Below are 16,009 nucleotides of genomic sequence, written 5' to 3' on the forward strand. Positions count from 1 at the left end.
TTGTTCGATAGAAATGTCGAGTTTATTGATCGTATGTATCCTAAAAGCAGCGAACTTACAAACTCATAGTGCTATACCGTTTTAAGATTCCGTCACTTCATGATACACTGCGAACAAATTAGCTATTTCTATGTCCCGGAGGTTCACTACCTTTTCTCGTTTGGTTTCAAAGTCTTAGTTCTGCGTCATAAAGAGCTTACTCGCACATATTCATACACTCACACTCGTCTCATTTTGTCCTAACTCGTCCACCCATAACTCGCTTACAACTCAGTGTGCCTAGGCGCATTGTCGCTTTCCGTCTGGTGGATAAACAGTCCTTCCGCAGCACTCCAGTCAGTTCCCGAATATGGACTCGATACGCCCACCACCTCCATCTGACCATTGATGGGACGACCGAAGGTTCGACCGGAAACCGACAGATACATATCGGTGTCCAGGTGCCGCAGCTTCACCGGACTGTTACGCTGCCAGAATTCACCCGTACAAACGACCATCCAGTGATCACCGGAGTCACCAAGTCCTGCAAAACCAAAATGTAGATCGTTTGTATGGAAGAATGTGACTGATAGGGACATACCTTGTTCGTCTCCGTAGGCGGAAATTTCTTGGTTTCCTGAAAGCGGGCTCTGGAAATGATGCGAGTGCAGATTTTTGTTCGTTGCCAAATGGTGCAGACGTATAGTGTCGCCACACTTTACCGGTTCTCTGTAAATCACAACAATAGTTCAACATCAATATCATTTAAATTAGAATTACGGTCTTGGTGGTCAAATGGCTACCGCTTCTGCTTTATAGGGTAAGGCAGTGTAACATGCCCCCCTAAGGCAATAATACCTATGATAACTTTTTACTTTTCAACGCAATGTATGCAAAACGCACCACCATAGTAACCAAAGACGTTTTTATAGCCCTTCATTAGTATTTTATCTATCACATAATAAAAACCCAGATTAATCCACCTAGCGTTGGTGGTGCCTTTCTCGCATTTAGTTAAGACACCAACCTTATATGGGGTTTATATGATCCGATGTATAATTTTCTTCATAACTTTTAAACGCAATGACCGATCGTTATAAAATTCAATAGTGATCAACAAGGCTTTGTCCCCTGTCGAATGAAACTTGTTGCGAGAAAATCGGTTGAGGATTACTATACGAAAAGTTGTCTAATGTTTTTTATAGCTTTTGTGCACACACATACACACACACATACACACATACATACACACGGACAGACAGACATGTGCTCAGCTCGTCGAGCTGAGTCGATTGGTATATAATACTATGGGTCTCAGAGGCTTCTATAAAAAGTTCGTTTGCGGAGTGAAATGATAGCCTTTCGGTACAACTTAGTTGTACGAGAAAGGCAAAAAGGTTACAAACCCTTGACATTAAAAAAACCAACATAAGTCCATTTAAACAGGTTTGAATTACATTTCGATAGCTTCCATATAATTTGGAAGCAACTGCTGCTGAGCTCGCCCCGGTTGTTGTGTCCAGTAGGTAAGGGCATATCGTCCTGCCTACACTGGGGCGTCTTGATCAGTGAAACATATTTTTGAAAAACGTTACATTTTTGAAGATGGACGCAATTTTATATCATACTAGCAGACCCGACGAACTTCGTTTCGCCTAAAAATGATTTATTATGTGATTAGTTCTCGAGTTATGAAGAAATTTCTGTTTCATTTGTATGGGAGTCCCCCTTCCAAAGGGGGAGGGGTCTTGAACCATCTTAAGAACTTTCCCCGGCCCTAAAAACCTCTGCATACAAATTTTCACACCGATCTGTTTAGTGGTTTCCGAGTCTATATGGGTCAGACAGACATAAATTCATTTTTATGTATACACTGAGAAAAATTTTATAGTAGAAACTACCATTTTAGGGGTAATATTGAGAACAGTACCGACGTTTTTCAACCGAAGTGCCATTCGTCTTAAAATGACTAAAATATGGTCTATCTTACGATAAAAATAGTATATTCAACCGCTCACATGGTTATTCTTACTGAAAATATAGTAAAATTGTGTGGTAAAATCAACTATTTTGTTTGTGTCTATGCTAAATAACAATTTTTGTGGTAAAATTGAAAATAATATCAATCAGATTTACTACATTTATGGTAAAATTAAGCGATTTGTCCCTTCAGTTGAAAAACGTCGGTACTGTTCTTAATTTTACCACAAAATTGTAATTTCTACAACAAAGTTTTTTTCAGTGTATAGATTAACCACTGAGAAAAGTTGTTTTATTGGTCAACTGAGTGTTCCATTGCAAGTTTTGCGGACAGTATTCTAGCGTCGCTCCAGAATGTTGAGCAAACAAACATATAACTTTTTGTATTTTACTATTATTTTCATTATATAAAACAAAAATACTTCCACATTCACATAGGATGATGGTTTTATAAATATTTAAAGGTACCAACTGATTTTTACCCTTAGTTAGTTATAGTTTTCTAGAAATCAAACAGGGGCGTTTTGACCAGGTGGGGCGCATTATACCGTCTTACCCTACGCAGGAGAGGTCGTGGCTTCAATCTCAGGCTCATTCTGTTCTTCTTCTTTGCCAGATCCAGATCTAGAGATGTTCTACACAGTTGGCAAAAAAAATCGGCTCTTTTATTTTTCACAATTTTTAACAATTGAATAAAATTCATTCGGAATAATTCGTTTTTATTAGTGATTTCGATCTAGTTTAAGGTGATTATACAACAAAGCCCCAAATCGATTATCTTGGAAACCACGGACTTTTTTTCCAGTGGTTCTCAAGAGCACGAGTTGAGGTAAAACAATTTCAGCCCTGTTTGCATACGTCACATTTGGGCTTTTGGTAATGGAAGTAGGAAACATACGGTGAAGTTGAAAGTCACCACGGGATTATTTTTTTATCAGCTTAAAGCAATCCCGTTTTTGTATTATACAAATTTTACGCGAATTTTTAGCCACGACATAGGAAGTATAGTGTTCGTCAGATGATACACGGATGCTCACGGAATAACTGTGAAACTGTTAAATAAAACTAAAGTACTAGTCGAAAGTTTACTTATTGTGAGATTTAGATTTACCACATGTTTGATTAGATTTTGTGTACTGTTCAACAGTCATACAACTTGCCCACAGACGATACGACTTTACTCCGACCAAATTAAATTTCCTGGGTGCGGAGTCAAAGTTGTACAACATGTCGGAGCGTGTATGGGGCCTATTAAATTCATCTCATCTCAAAATACGGATCTTTTTGTAAACATGAGTCCCATCACAAAAATGAGAGACATGCTCGTTTGCTTTCCATTTCTTTGTTTTTAATAATAACACATAGGAGCAATGAGATGAAGAACCAGAACAATAATCCTATATTGCACATAGATAAAATCTTACCCTCGCTCGCAATGCTTTCCGGTTCCAGCCTTGATAGCCCAGTGACTGTTGACATCCTCCTGCACCTCGGTGGCAGTAACCGACTGCTGTCCGGAGCCCGTTCCATATTTGACATCATGCGAATGCAACCTTACTCTGTAGTCCGTATTGTAAAGTTTAAGAACGGAGCCACATGTCACAAATTTGTTGTTCCGAGCAGCTAAAATCAGAATCAGGAGTAACACAAAGATTATTATCCATCATATCGAGGAACTCCCCCGAAAAAACATTTCGCACAAGCAATGACGTGGTATTTGGACCCTTCAACATAGCATTCACAATCAAAGAGTTGATAGTTGCCTTAGCCGGCCTTCCAAAATACAGAACTTCAATCGCGCAAGCAGCCAACCAATCACAGCTCACCAACACACTTCTCGATTCAGAAAACATCTCCCGTTCCCCAATTTTTATATGATAAACTAATCTACTAGTTACCATTGACTGAATCTACATAGTAAACTAAGCTAACAGCTAGGACTAGAGACACTATTTCGTGAAAGTGCGTCATTTTAAGCTAGTTTCACTAAATCGTAGAGGGCAGAGAAAAAATTGATCCAGTCGAAGTAGGACCTTAAGACGAGCCGAAAACTTTTTGTCCGATTGCCATGTAATATTGGCGGATGGAAACAACTGACTGACATACAAACCGTGCTGACTGGGGAGAAACTGACAATTTACGTCAGCAGCTGTTCTGTCATAACAGTAGGCGGGTGGGTGAGGTTAGCCCTTGTACAGTTATGTTTTTTCGAAGAAGGTATGTATTTGTTGCATTCAAGTTTGCATGAAAATCCCATAAGATTGGGGAATATGGTAAAAAATATACACTTCTTGTTGCGGCGGTTTCCCTTGGGCCTTGGCTTGATTGAAACTCTTCTGATAGCAGTGTCCATTACGATTACCCACAGCTTCAAAGCTAAAATTTATTTCTTATTAACAATTTTTTAAATTTATAATAAGTAACTTACAATCTAGTTCCAATTCAATTTGCAAACCACCGTATCCACCGCAACTATTGCTCATATCATGAATTTATAGACTACTGAGAAAATCGTTGGTGCCAGTTAATTCTCCCTCAATATTGTTATCATTGAATGATGCTTTGAAACAAATCGAACAAATCAATATTTACATGGAGAATTTCAATGGATCTTTTTTTTATGGCTGAGCAGAACGATCAGAATGCACAAATACGAGTGTTTGCCAAATGTGTCTGTTAAATACATCGCTATAATGTGGATTCAAATATGAGCCTACCAAATAAACGAAAGATTAAAAAAAAAAAAATGTGGATTCAATTCCGGCTGGCATTCGAATAAACTTCAAATGCTGCCAAAGATTGCTAATTAGGCTACATTCAATCAACAACAGACCTTACCCAAACTGTCTTCGTATACGAAACAAACTTTAATAAAAATATCCCCATGTTTTTCGAACTGCGTATGCTAACATTAGGAAATATCGGTATTCAATCCTGTTAATTACACAATCGTGTAGCAATCATTTAATTCATTTATTTGACTTTCTTTGAGTATAGAAGTACAATACATATCTCGGCATTTCATACTCTTCTATATGGACCGCTGACTCTAAAGAGAGTGAGCCGTGGGAATTGTCTTCAACAAAATTTGCATTTTCACTAAGCCGTCTTCGAGCCTTCAGAGAACAAAATAGTGCTGTCCAATGAGAGCTTGAAGTAGCTCGAAGTTTCTCCCTGTCCTGCTCATGCCCATTAGTAGACAAAAAAGAACCAGCAGGACGGGAACAACTTCGAGCTACTTCGAGCTGCTCATTAGACAGCACTAATATTAGTGTTGTCCAATAAGCAGCTTGAACCCTGAGACGAGACCTGCAAAGACGCTGCTTCTTTTCTCTTGTTTTGACACTTGTTCTTCTTTTCATCACAGTTGACCATCGAGTTTCAACTGTTTACTTGACTGTTTCACCTAAGCCCCAGGTGGACCCTTCTGAGCACAATAAAAGTGTATCCAATTCACGAAATAGTTAATTCATTTTCATAAGGATTTTTATACCGGGAACAAAACACAGGTTTATTACTGATTATTAACAAGCTAAACGGAAGGTTTGGAATACTCGTTAAAGTAAAAAGATCTTGGTAAAACAAAAATGATGTGTAATATTTTATTTGGGATACCAATACTTTCACTCAAAAAGCTGCTGGTTGCACCTGACAGTTCGTGACAGCAGTTGACTGGCAGCAGCTGAAGTTACATTTTTTCCTCTTTGCAGGTCTCGTCTCAGCTTGAACCTATTCCAGTCCCGCTCATGACTATTTGTTGAACGAGCAGAACGGGAACAACTTCGAGCTACTTCAAGCTGCTCATTAGACAGCACCTGACAGCACTATTAACATCCCACTTAAGCTGCGTTGCGTTGCGTTGTAACAGAGTATTTCGTAGATTGCATACTGATAACTGTCATGTATATTCTTTAACTTTCTTACCCCAATTGCTTATGCACGGAAGCTTGAAAGTTCCCATTAAAGGGGTTCCATTTACCCTTTTTTTTTGTCTAGTACTGAATTGTCAAAAAATGGGTGTTTTTTTGATAACATAAAAAGAGTTCAATTACCCCATTTTAAAATAACTTGTCCAGTAACAATAATGGGTAAACAGTACTCTTATGTGTTCATCGAAACGCGGCCATTTTTCGTATTATTTTACTTGTGTTTTGTGCCGGTCATAAAGAAAACATATTTTAATCAAAAAATTAGCTTGTTCGTGCTTGAAAAATGTTCAAAAAGTCCCGAAGGTAAGTTCCTATATAGTTAATTTAAGAAATCACGAGATGAGTTGGTAATGGTGTTAGTTTTACTTGTTGCAGACATTCCATTTTGTGCTCCGGCTATTGCATCAATATGGAATGATGCTGAATGATGATGCCGAAAAATGTGTGATTGGGAGCGTTCAACCGGCGTTCAACATTATTCAACCATTCGCAGACGAATTAAAATGATTTTGGAAGTTTCTGAAGTGTTCCTGGATGAAGTAACTGCAGAAGGTAGCCGCCAGCAGTAGCTATGAGAAAGCATAGTGGCCATACACTAGTGGCAGAGGAAAACCGTCGAAATGACATTTTAGATATGAAATAAATATAGAATATGTTGTTTGTTTTAATAGTCTTTAGTTGTTTTGATCTCGAATTCCATAACAAATCCCAAGAACAAAAAATTTGAAAGCCATGAGTTATTTTTACCCATTTTTGCATTGATGAGGTGCAAAATTTACCCATTTTGTGAAGTTTCCTTCAAGTACTCATTAATGAGTAAAAGCGATTTACTCATTAAATGAGTTATGCCGCTTTTCTTCATAATGGGTACGAAAGTACCCATTAATGGGTACTTGAAGTCTTCCGTGTGGATTTTCATTCGGGATTCAATGGAAATCCAATTGGAGGTCCAAAATGATAAAGCATTGCCGGCCACGCCCATCTTCTCCGTTACTAAGGAAAGGGAAGGAAATGTTGATATGGCATCTACTTAACGAGAGGCCAACGACTTACCGACGCCCTCACCTCACACTATTGATCTCCCACTTAAGTTCCACGAAAATACATTTTCAGATACATCGTATTCATTTACTATTTTGGTAAGAAATGATGGGGTTTTAGAATTGACCAGAACAACTGCCTAAAAATGATATTTATTTAAAAAAAAAAAAGATATAGACATACCTTAATTTTAGACTTTTGTTAACTAGTACTATTAGCCAACAACTCCAAACTAATAGCTTTGTGAAAGCTGGCAACGTTTTTTTTAACTCCATGAATTTCGGATATCTGATCCAACGGGCAATTCCGCTATAACTACTAAGTCAGTGAATCCCAAAATAAACTTGATATGCAATCTATTTCGCCTTCCAAGCAACTTTGTGACATATGATAGTTCTCCATATCTCTCAGATTTCGTTAGAATAAGCTTAACTTGTGGTCTCATGTACACTGTCAATTGTATAAATTTTAAACTAAATTTATTTTAACCAAAATCTATGCTTCTAGGACTCAACTTGAGATTTTTTAGATCGTCAACCCTTTTTTACGGCAACCCTTTTTCTCTCCAAATCGGCTATGATTCTCCAACTCACAAACCATTTTACAGCGGCGGGCTACGAAATGGTGAGTTGACATTCGGGAAGGAGCGCCTAACGCCTAACGGGTCTTGCGATGACAATTGACCGCCAGCCAGTAGTATAGCCTGGGCACTGTAGTCCTTCTGACATCAGTTAGAGTGAGAGGGTGCGTCCTGTGGGGTCTGTCTAGAATGTGGTGGGGTTCGACAGTAGGCTTTGTTGAACTTCTATAAAAAGCTGCATGTGTCCGCAATCAGGCCCTATCAAAGCGACCGTGTGCCGCTCAAAGCGCTCTAGGGGAAGATCCATAAAGTACGTCACGCAAAAATCGGCGATTTTCAACCCCCCTCCCCCCTTCGTCACACTTTTCGTAATACACCTCTAAAATTTTTGTATGGATCGTCACGCTGCTCTGAACCCCCCCTCCCCCCTAGAGGCGTGACGTACTTTGTGGACGGCCCCTAGCCTAGTCCTGGTGTTGGGTGAGACTTTAAACAAATTTGACCCTACTGATAAAGTGTCTGTTTACCAAGGAGGTATGGCTCCAACATCGTCTGTTCTGGCATCCAGCGGCTGAGTATGAAATGCTATACCCCGGAAGCTATACCTAAGATGGTTCTATGTTCTATGCAAAGTTATCCTAGCCCGGATTCAGGAGAAGACCGATGCGACTCTCCGGCGGTGGCAGGCCGAACTCCGTGCCGGAAGATCCTGTATAGACCATATTGTCACGCTCCCTATCATTCTGGAGCAGGTCAACGAATTCCAAGAGTCCCTTCACTTGGTATTCACTACGAAAAAGCTTTCAACCGTCTCAATCACGAGAGTACACACTTAAAATAAATCGCCGAATTCGGTAAAATTTTACCGAAATCTCAACAGCAGAACTGTTCGGTAAATAATTTAACTGATTTCCGGTGATTTTGACAGTTGAGCAATGGAAAAATTACAAAAAATCTGTAAAATAAATTAGCGAACAGTTCTGCTGTTGACATTTCGGTAAAATTTACCGAATACGGTGAAATGAGGTAAGTGTGTATGTGGGGCGCCCTGAGACGCAAGAGGGTTCCTGAAAAAATCAGCAGTCTCATCGAGGCAAAGTACGAGGCTTTCTCGTGTAGAGTGCTGCACAATTGGGTCTTGTCCGACCCTATCCGGGTCGTATCTGGTGTGAGGCAAGGATGTATTCTATCACCGAGTGCTGCACAATGGGGTCTTGTCCGACCCTATCCGGGTCGTATCTGGTGTGAGGCAAGGATGTATTCTATCACCGTTCGTTACTGTTCCCCACTGTAATCGACAACATTTTGGTAAGTGCGATTGATCGTGAACCAAACTGCGGGCTGTTTTTTTTTTTTTTTTTAAATCTTTTTAATCTTTTGTTTATTTGAAAGGCTCATTTGCCGTAAAGCGCTACGGAGCCAAAATCATGTTTCTAGTACAATTTTAATCTTGATTCTTATAAATAATGTTAGTTTTGGGGAACCGAAAAACTCGCGGTTTGGTCGAGGTTAGGGAATACAATAATACAAAGGGAAAGGAAAGGGATTTAAGGTATTGACTAATTACGATTCTAATGGTTACATGGTTTAGATGCTTAACGATGTTTCATCTGTAACGGAACAAACAAATATTTTCTTGGAAGACAACAAGAGGAAGAAATACGAGAGGGAATAACGACAGACATTGATGAGCAACAAGAAGAAGACATAAACTGCGGGCTGTTATGGCAACCTATAACCATGGAGCACCAAAATAACTTAGAATTGGCTGATGACGTTGCACTCCTCGCTCAACGGCGCTCTGATAAGCAGAGTAATGGGCCAAACACAATGGATACGTTTGCGTGCGTTTTGACAGTTTTCCCATGGGAAAAGTGTCAAAACGTACGCAAACGTACCCATTCTGCGTGGCTCTTAAGCTCAACGACCTTGCCGAGCGCTTCTCTTCGGCAGGTTTAGTCATCAACGTCAACAAAACCAAATCGTTGGATGTAAACATGGTGACTGCATTTTCACAGTAGCCGGGCAATCGGTGGAGAATGTTGAATGTTTCCCTTATCTTGGTAGCAAAATGGCGTCAGACGGCATTTGACGTCAGACAGCATAAATATCTAGAAAAACAGACAGAATTTTCAACTCTAACGTAAAATCTGTGCTGTTTTACGCTAGCAAAACATAGTATGTATCAGTGGAGAACACTCAACTCTGCAGGTGTTCATAAACAAATGCCTGCGGTATATAATTCGGGTCTGGTGGCCTCACAACTGGATCTCAAACAACAAGCAGTATCGTCGCTGTCACCAGAGGCCGATAGCAACAGAAATTTGGGATCGGAAGAGGGGCTGGGTCAGCCATACTCTACGTAGGGGCGGAAACAAAATCTGAAAACAAGCATTAGACAGGAACTCAGCGGGACATCGCAGCAGAGGCAGACCTAGAGGCTCATGGCGACGAAGCCTCAATAATGAAATAAAAGAAGTGGACCAAAATTTAACTTGGCAACAGGTTAAAGCGATAGCTGGACATCGCTCAGGATGGAGATCTTTCAAGTCGGCCCTTTGCACTACCGGAGGTGTACAGGACCCATAAGTAAGTAAGTAAGTAAGTTTACAGCGGCCTTTCAGACGCGCTTTGTGATTTTCCAAACCACAATCCATTTTCCAGCAGTCCTCTGCACGCGTTTTGTGATTTTCCAAACCATAATCCATTTTGCAGTGGTCGTCCCGACGTGCTTTGTGATTTTCCAAACCACAACCCATTTTCCAACGGTCGTCCCGACGCGCTTTGTTGCAATACAAACCACCTTGCTTGTGAATCTTTTCAATCTATTAAATTCTGTTAAATTTATTGTTCCTGCTGGAGGGGGTAGTGCAGCTCCTGATGGGAATGGCTCGACGGGAGTGAAAATAACACTTTGAGATCGGCCTTTCTGTTCACCAGCACGTCTCGCGGTGGTGCATCTTCCTGGTTAGTTGATGATGTTTTAGTGTTTTCAGCAAGGGCGTGCGAAGCAGCGGGGTGACCACACCAACAGAACCTTAGGCTAAGTAGGATAAGTACACCAATAAAGTAAGTACACCTCTCCAACCACTTCATTTTGTTTGTAAAACTAGACGTCCTTTGTTGAGCTGGAATGGTCCAGGTCCATCCTATATTCCGTTGTGGTTCTACGTTGCATATCGAACCAGATTCCTGCTACAGGTCATGCTTTGGGAATAACCCAATATAGGGAATAACCCTATAAAAAACTAACCCAAAAATTTAATTTTAAATAGGGTGGGTGTACCAATTGTCGCCATACATAAGAACAACTATTTTTAAAAAAATAAGTAAAAGGCATGTGGGTGGACTTTATATATCAAGCGAAAGGTTTTACTTTCTGCTCCTTAGAACAGCTGTGAAAACCACAATAAAATTTGTTATAATCATCAAAATTGATTAATCCATAATAGGAACGCATGCACCAGTTGTGGCACTATTCTTAATTTTGGTTCCTTATTTGGCAAATCCCATTGTTTTCTTATGGGATTGGCCAAATAGGGACCACTAGTGCGACAACTGGTGCAAAAGACGTTAAAAATTAAGCAAAATCAATTTTTACAATTATGCTTTGCTTGTTTTGGAGGATATCAAAGATTTTATCGTATCATATGAATATGCTTTATAGATATGAACTTGGTTTGTGGTGATTTGATTGGCCAATTGGCATATAAAGCACTAGTGCGACAACTGGTGCTATAGCCACAACTGGTACATCTAGCCTATTTACATTTTTTTAATCAATTTTATGTTCCTTTCGAAAAACTTGATAAAAAGACTCTCTCACCGTGTGTTAGTAACCTGCTTCTTTGAAGAACAAATTGAGGCCTCAGAAATACCTGATGATGAAGCCTCACCCGGACGCTGATGATGCCTTCGAAAGTCCTTTTTTGGTCGTGCATGAGGCCATCGTGGATGATCCGGAAGCTTGAGTTTCAGATGCCGTCGTCTTAGAAGTTTGCTTGTAAGAACTTGCTACAAATATGGGAGCTTGTACTTCTGAATTCTGCTCTCTTGCGCCAATTTAGTGTCCGTCTTCCAAATCTGCTTCCAGCTAACCTAGGAGCTCTCGATCGCCTTTCAATTTAATCGAACGATTCTTTTTTCGCGTCTGCTTGCGTCAAACTCAATTGCAAAACTGGTTTTTATTTTCTGGATACCTACTTAACAAATTCATTGAAAACCCAATCATTCAACGCAATAAACAAGTAGTAAAATAGTTTTATAAATTTGAATTACATATCGACGGTTTCAAATATATACTCTACTCACTTTGTGATTGCATGACCGCAAGCCATTTCCGGTGTTCTTAAAAAAAAAACACACACACACACACCTTGTGAATATTATATCGACACTCAGTTTTTCAATTTGCTTACAGACAAGATTATGGTGGCGTACAAAGAAAATTATCGTATCAAATGCGGCAGCCTTCAGTCGTTTTTTTCTTCTTTTTTTTTTGACAATACGTGCGAATGTCGGAATAAAGAATAGCGAAAACAATATTCAACAGAAATCCACATCGAAACAGGCGACTTTGTGGAAGGCTACAAACACGCTGGCTGCAGGGTGTGAAATCTGACCTGGGAACCCTAAACGTTCGGGGAAACTAGAGGAACATCACCCAAGAATGACGATTATGGAGCTCTACAATACGCCAGGTTAAGTGTATCGACGCTATAGGTATACATGTAGGTACCTAAAACGTACGAATTGCACATCAGTCGAGATTCCAAAATAACGCCCAAATTTTTGAAATTATTCAAACGTTCTATGCTAATAAAAAATAAAAAAAGAAATGCTTATAACTTTGCTTATAGCTAAACCAATACGAGTTTAGTACTTTACATTTAATTCTACTACGTTTTAAATGGACTAAACTCGACTTAGACAGTTGAAGACATTCCACTGAAAGAGATCAAATATTTTTTCTAATTCAGTAGTTAATTCTTCAAGAACTGAATAAGTATCATAGCTCTCCATCGTGAATGATGCCATCTAACTCCAATTACTGGTCTTCAATGTTTCCCCATACAATTTTCCATATAAACTGGTAATGAGTTTAGCACCGCCCAAACGTTGATCGATTTGGCTTAGATTTTGTCCAGAGCATCATTGTACCAAACAGAACAGGATATACGGTTTATCAGCAAATTTGTAACAAATTATTCCATACCAACTTGAGCCACCCTTGCGTATATTCTTAGAACAGCAAGATCACAACTCAAAAACACATCATCTGCCTTTGATAAACCAAAATCTGCTCATAACTACCCATGTTAATTTTTTTCCAGGATAGAACAACGAATTTTGAACAATTTTGCCGAAGAGAAGCTAAACTCTATCTCCTAAATCTAAATTTTACACTTTTCTTGTCATAAGACGAATTGATACAATCCCACTGAATTCCACCACTTAATTGTATCTTGACAGATACGTATTTCGACCTCAAAAGTAAGGCCGTCTTCAGTGTCTCGTACTTGACTCGACTCAGTACGAGAGACTAAAGACGGCCTTACTTTTGAGGTCGAAATACGTATCTGTCAAGATACAATTAAGTGGTGGAATTCAATGGGATTGTATTAACTCGTCTTATGACAAGTGAAGACATTCTACTAAAAAGCTCAAAATAATTTTCTTATCAAAATTTACACTTTTGTTTTTATTTTTGGATCATACATATCCGTATTGAACCGGTTAAAGGGAAAAAAAAATCAAACTAAATTTATTATTTATCTTTTAAAATATGCTTATAATGACTCTACACTACTCCCAGGAAATAAAATAGTCTTATCTTTAACCACCAACCTAATGAGATCCTTGATTATTTCGGTGCGGTGTTATCCAATACTGAGGGGCCCTCCTTAGCCGTGCGGTAAGACGCGCGGCTACAAAGCAAGACCATGCTGAGGGTGGCTGGGTTTGATTCCCGGTGCCGGTCTAGGCAATTTTCGGATTGTAAATTGTCTCGACTTCCCTGGGCATAAAAGTATCATCGTGCTAGCCTCATGATATACGAATGCCAAAATGGTAACCTGGCTTAGAAACCTCGCAGTTACTTACTGTGAAAGTGCTTAATGAACACTAAGCTGCGAGGCGGCTCTGTCCCAGTAATGTAATACCAGGGATGTAATGCCAAGAAGAAGAAGAAGAAGTTATCCAATACTATGCAATTCAATGTATACACTCATGTTGATGCCTACATGATTAAGCATGCAGAAACTTTTGAACTAAATTGAATCATGCTTCCTATTCAACAATTTCACTTCAATTGTCCTTCAAGCTTTTGATATCATCACTACGTTCCATCGAACCCATCATCACCATTGTGACTCAGAGAGACCGCATTCAAATCGCTGCATATCAGCCTTTGCTAAACAAAAGCTCTTCTATTCGATGCCTACACGCGGCGTGAATTTCTCTTCGCTCGCGTTCTCTCACCGCTGGCCAACGCGCGACCAACCTTCACTTTGGTTGCTCAACTATAGTCCGGCGGGTTCACAGCTATCAAAACGTTCAAATAACAGACATTTTTGTCCCAGAATATGTGATTCTTCCAAAAGTGTATGACACAACTTTCGTATCAAACTCATAATCTTTTTGCACAAGTTTTTATGTACCAGTTCCAGTTAAACATTAATCATAAAGAATGTTCCCCAACTCAATAATTAAGGATATTCTAAAACAAACAGACGCATAATTAGATGAGCAAACAAACGCAAAATCACGAACTATCACAAGATTATCGAAAAAGATATTGATGGATTATATGTTTCACTATGTGACGTTACGCTCGATTTCGTCCCAAAACTGACCGTTCAAATGAGCACACACGTCCTACCCGCCAGACTACAGCCAAGCGAGTATAACCTTCACGGCATGGCTGTAGAAAACCAAATCACAACAATCTCCATGCAATGCAGCGTGGCTATACGTCGACTCAGCTGCTGCTCTGCTGGGGCTGTCCTTTGCAACGTGTACCAGCCAGCAGCCATGTAGCACGAAGCGCGGCCTTAGTTCTTTTTTTTTCTTTCACTGACTGTCTTGGGGAGAGCGCGATCGCTCGGGCTCCCCACAATCCCCGTCACCGAAGCAGCAGCAGCAACAACAACAGCGCGGCGGCAACATTAGCTTGATCCGCTCTGACGCGCCGTTACGCAGTGACGGGCCTTCGAAGTAATGTAAAGAGAATTTTCGATCGAATTTTGGCATCATGAGCAGGGAATCAATTTTTCTTCGATGCGCAAGCGAAACAAGCGACAAAAGAGAACCAACGACAAAGCTTTGTTTTTGTCGGAGATAATAATGACAAAGATCCGAAAATTTTTGTCAGCAACAAAAAAAAAGACAATTTTATTGCTAACTTTTCATTCCGTTATTTTGCATTATCTCCACAGCTAATTTCGTTTTTTTGCCATCATAGTTGCTGCTTTTATGGAAATATTCGAGAATCTAATTATGATTACAAAATTAGCATCGTATTTTCGGAAATATCAGAGCATGCAAGGCAAATGATTCTTGTCATATTGTGTTTGGGTTCTGATAAAGGCTTGTTGCGAGCTGCGTTTGTCAGTAACAAACTCTGTTGACGACAAAGGGTATATTGTTAGGCGTTGCTCGAATATTGATTCCCTGATCATGAGGTTTGAATTCTTCTTTAGTTCAAACTGAATATAGTAGAGCTTTATTTTCAGCATGGACCAGAAATTTCTCGGGTTGACAATTTTTACGACTTTTATAGTATACAAATGCAAGTTTGTAATTACATACATAACAATTTTGCAAATAATACAAACTGTGAGAAATCCTAGAGAAATACTAATCTGCGAGAAAAAAGCAAAAGGATTTTAAATCCTGCACCTTTGAAAATAGATGGAATAATATTTGAGCAGAGGGTGGCTTGGTTTGATTCCCGGTGCCGGTCTAGGAAATTTTCGGGTTGGAAATTGTCTCGACTTCCCTGTGCATAAAAGTATCATCGTGTTAGCCTCTTGATATACGAATGCAAAAATGGTAACTTGGCTTAGGAACCTCGCTGTTAGTAACTGTGGAAGTGCTGAATGAACACTGAGCAGCGAGGCGGCAATGTCCCAGTGTGGGATGTAATGCCAATAAGAAGAAGTTTACACAGTTTAGTTGATAATTGAACGCGTGAAATCCAGCCTCAGGTTTTGTTTAACTTACCATTGTGTAATATAATCCAATTTGGAAGCGCATTTTAGCGAACTATACTGAACAAACTTCAAACGAAATTTATCAATCATATTTGGTCCAACTTTGCATTTTGCTTTGAATCTATTCGTTTTTCGAAAAATACACAGAATTTACAAATTACAGGAAAAGATGTTCACTTCTTGAATTCGTCCAACTTCAATTGCTACCGACCACTGCGCTCCGCGTGGATCGTTCGAGCGCAAAATGGTATGCACAAGAAGTCTCGGAGATTTCTCCGTTCAGTAGA

At 39.6% G+C, this 16,009-nt stretch overlaps 1 protein-coding gene across 1 annotated transcript; it reads right to left on the reverse strand.

Annotated features, from left to right (window-relative positions):
- Positions 1–4,070, reverse strand: LOC134226720 (stromal cell-derived factor 2). Its single transcript, XM_062707676.1, has 4 exons — positions 3,858–4,070; positions 3,384–3,582; positions 581–708; positions 1–523 (listed from the first exon to the last, which is right to left on the reverse strand). The coding sequence occupies exons 1-4, from the start codon at positions 3,928–3,930 to the stop codon at positions 264–266; spliced, it is 660 nt and encodes a 219-aa protein (XP_062563660.1). The 5' UTR covers positions 3,931–4,070; the 3' UTR covers positions 1–263.
- Positions 4,071–16,009: the final 11,939 nt, after the last annotated feature.

This window comes from Armigeres subalbatus, chromosome 3 (genome assembly GCF_024139115.2).
Source record: "Armigeres subalbatus isolate Guangzhou_Male chromosome 3, GZ_Asu_2, whole genome shotgun sequence".
NCBI classification, from domain to species: domain Eukaryota; kingdom Metazoa; phylum Arthropoda; class Insecta; order Diptera; family Culicidae; genus Armigeres; species Armigeres subalbatus.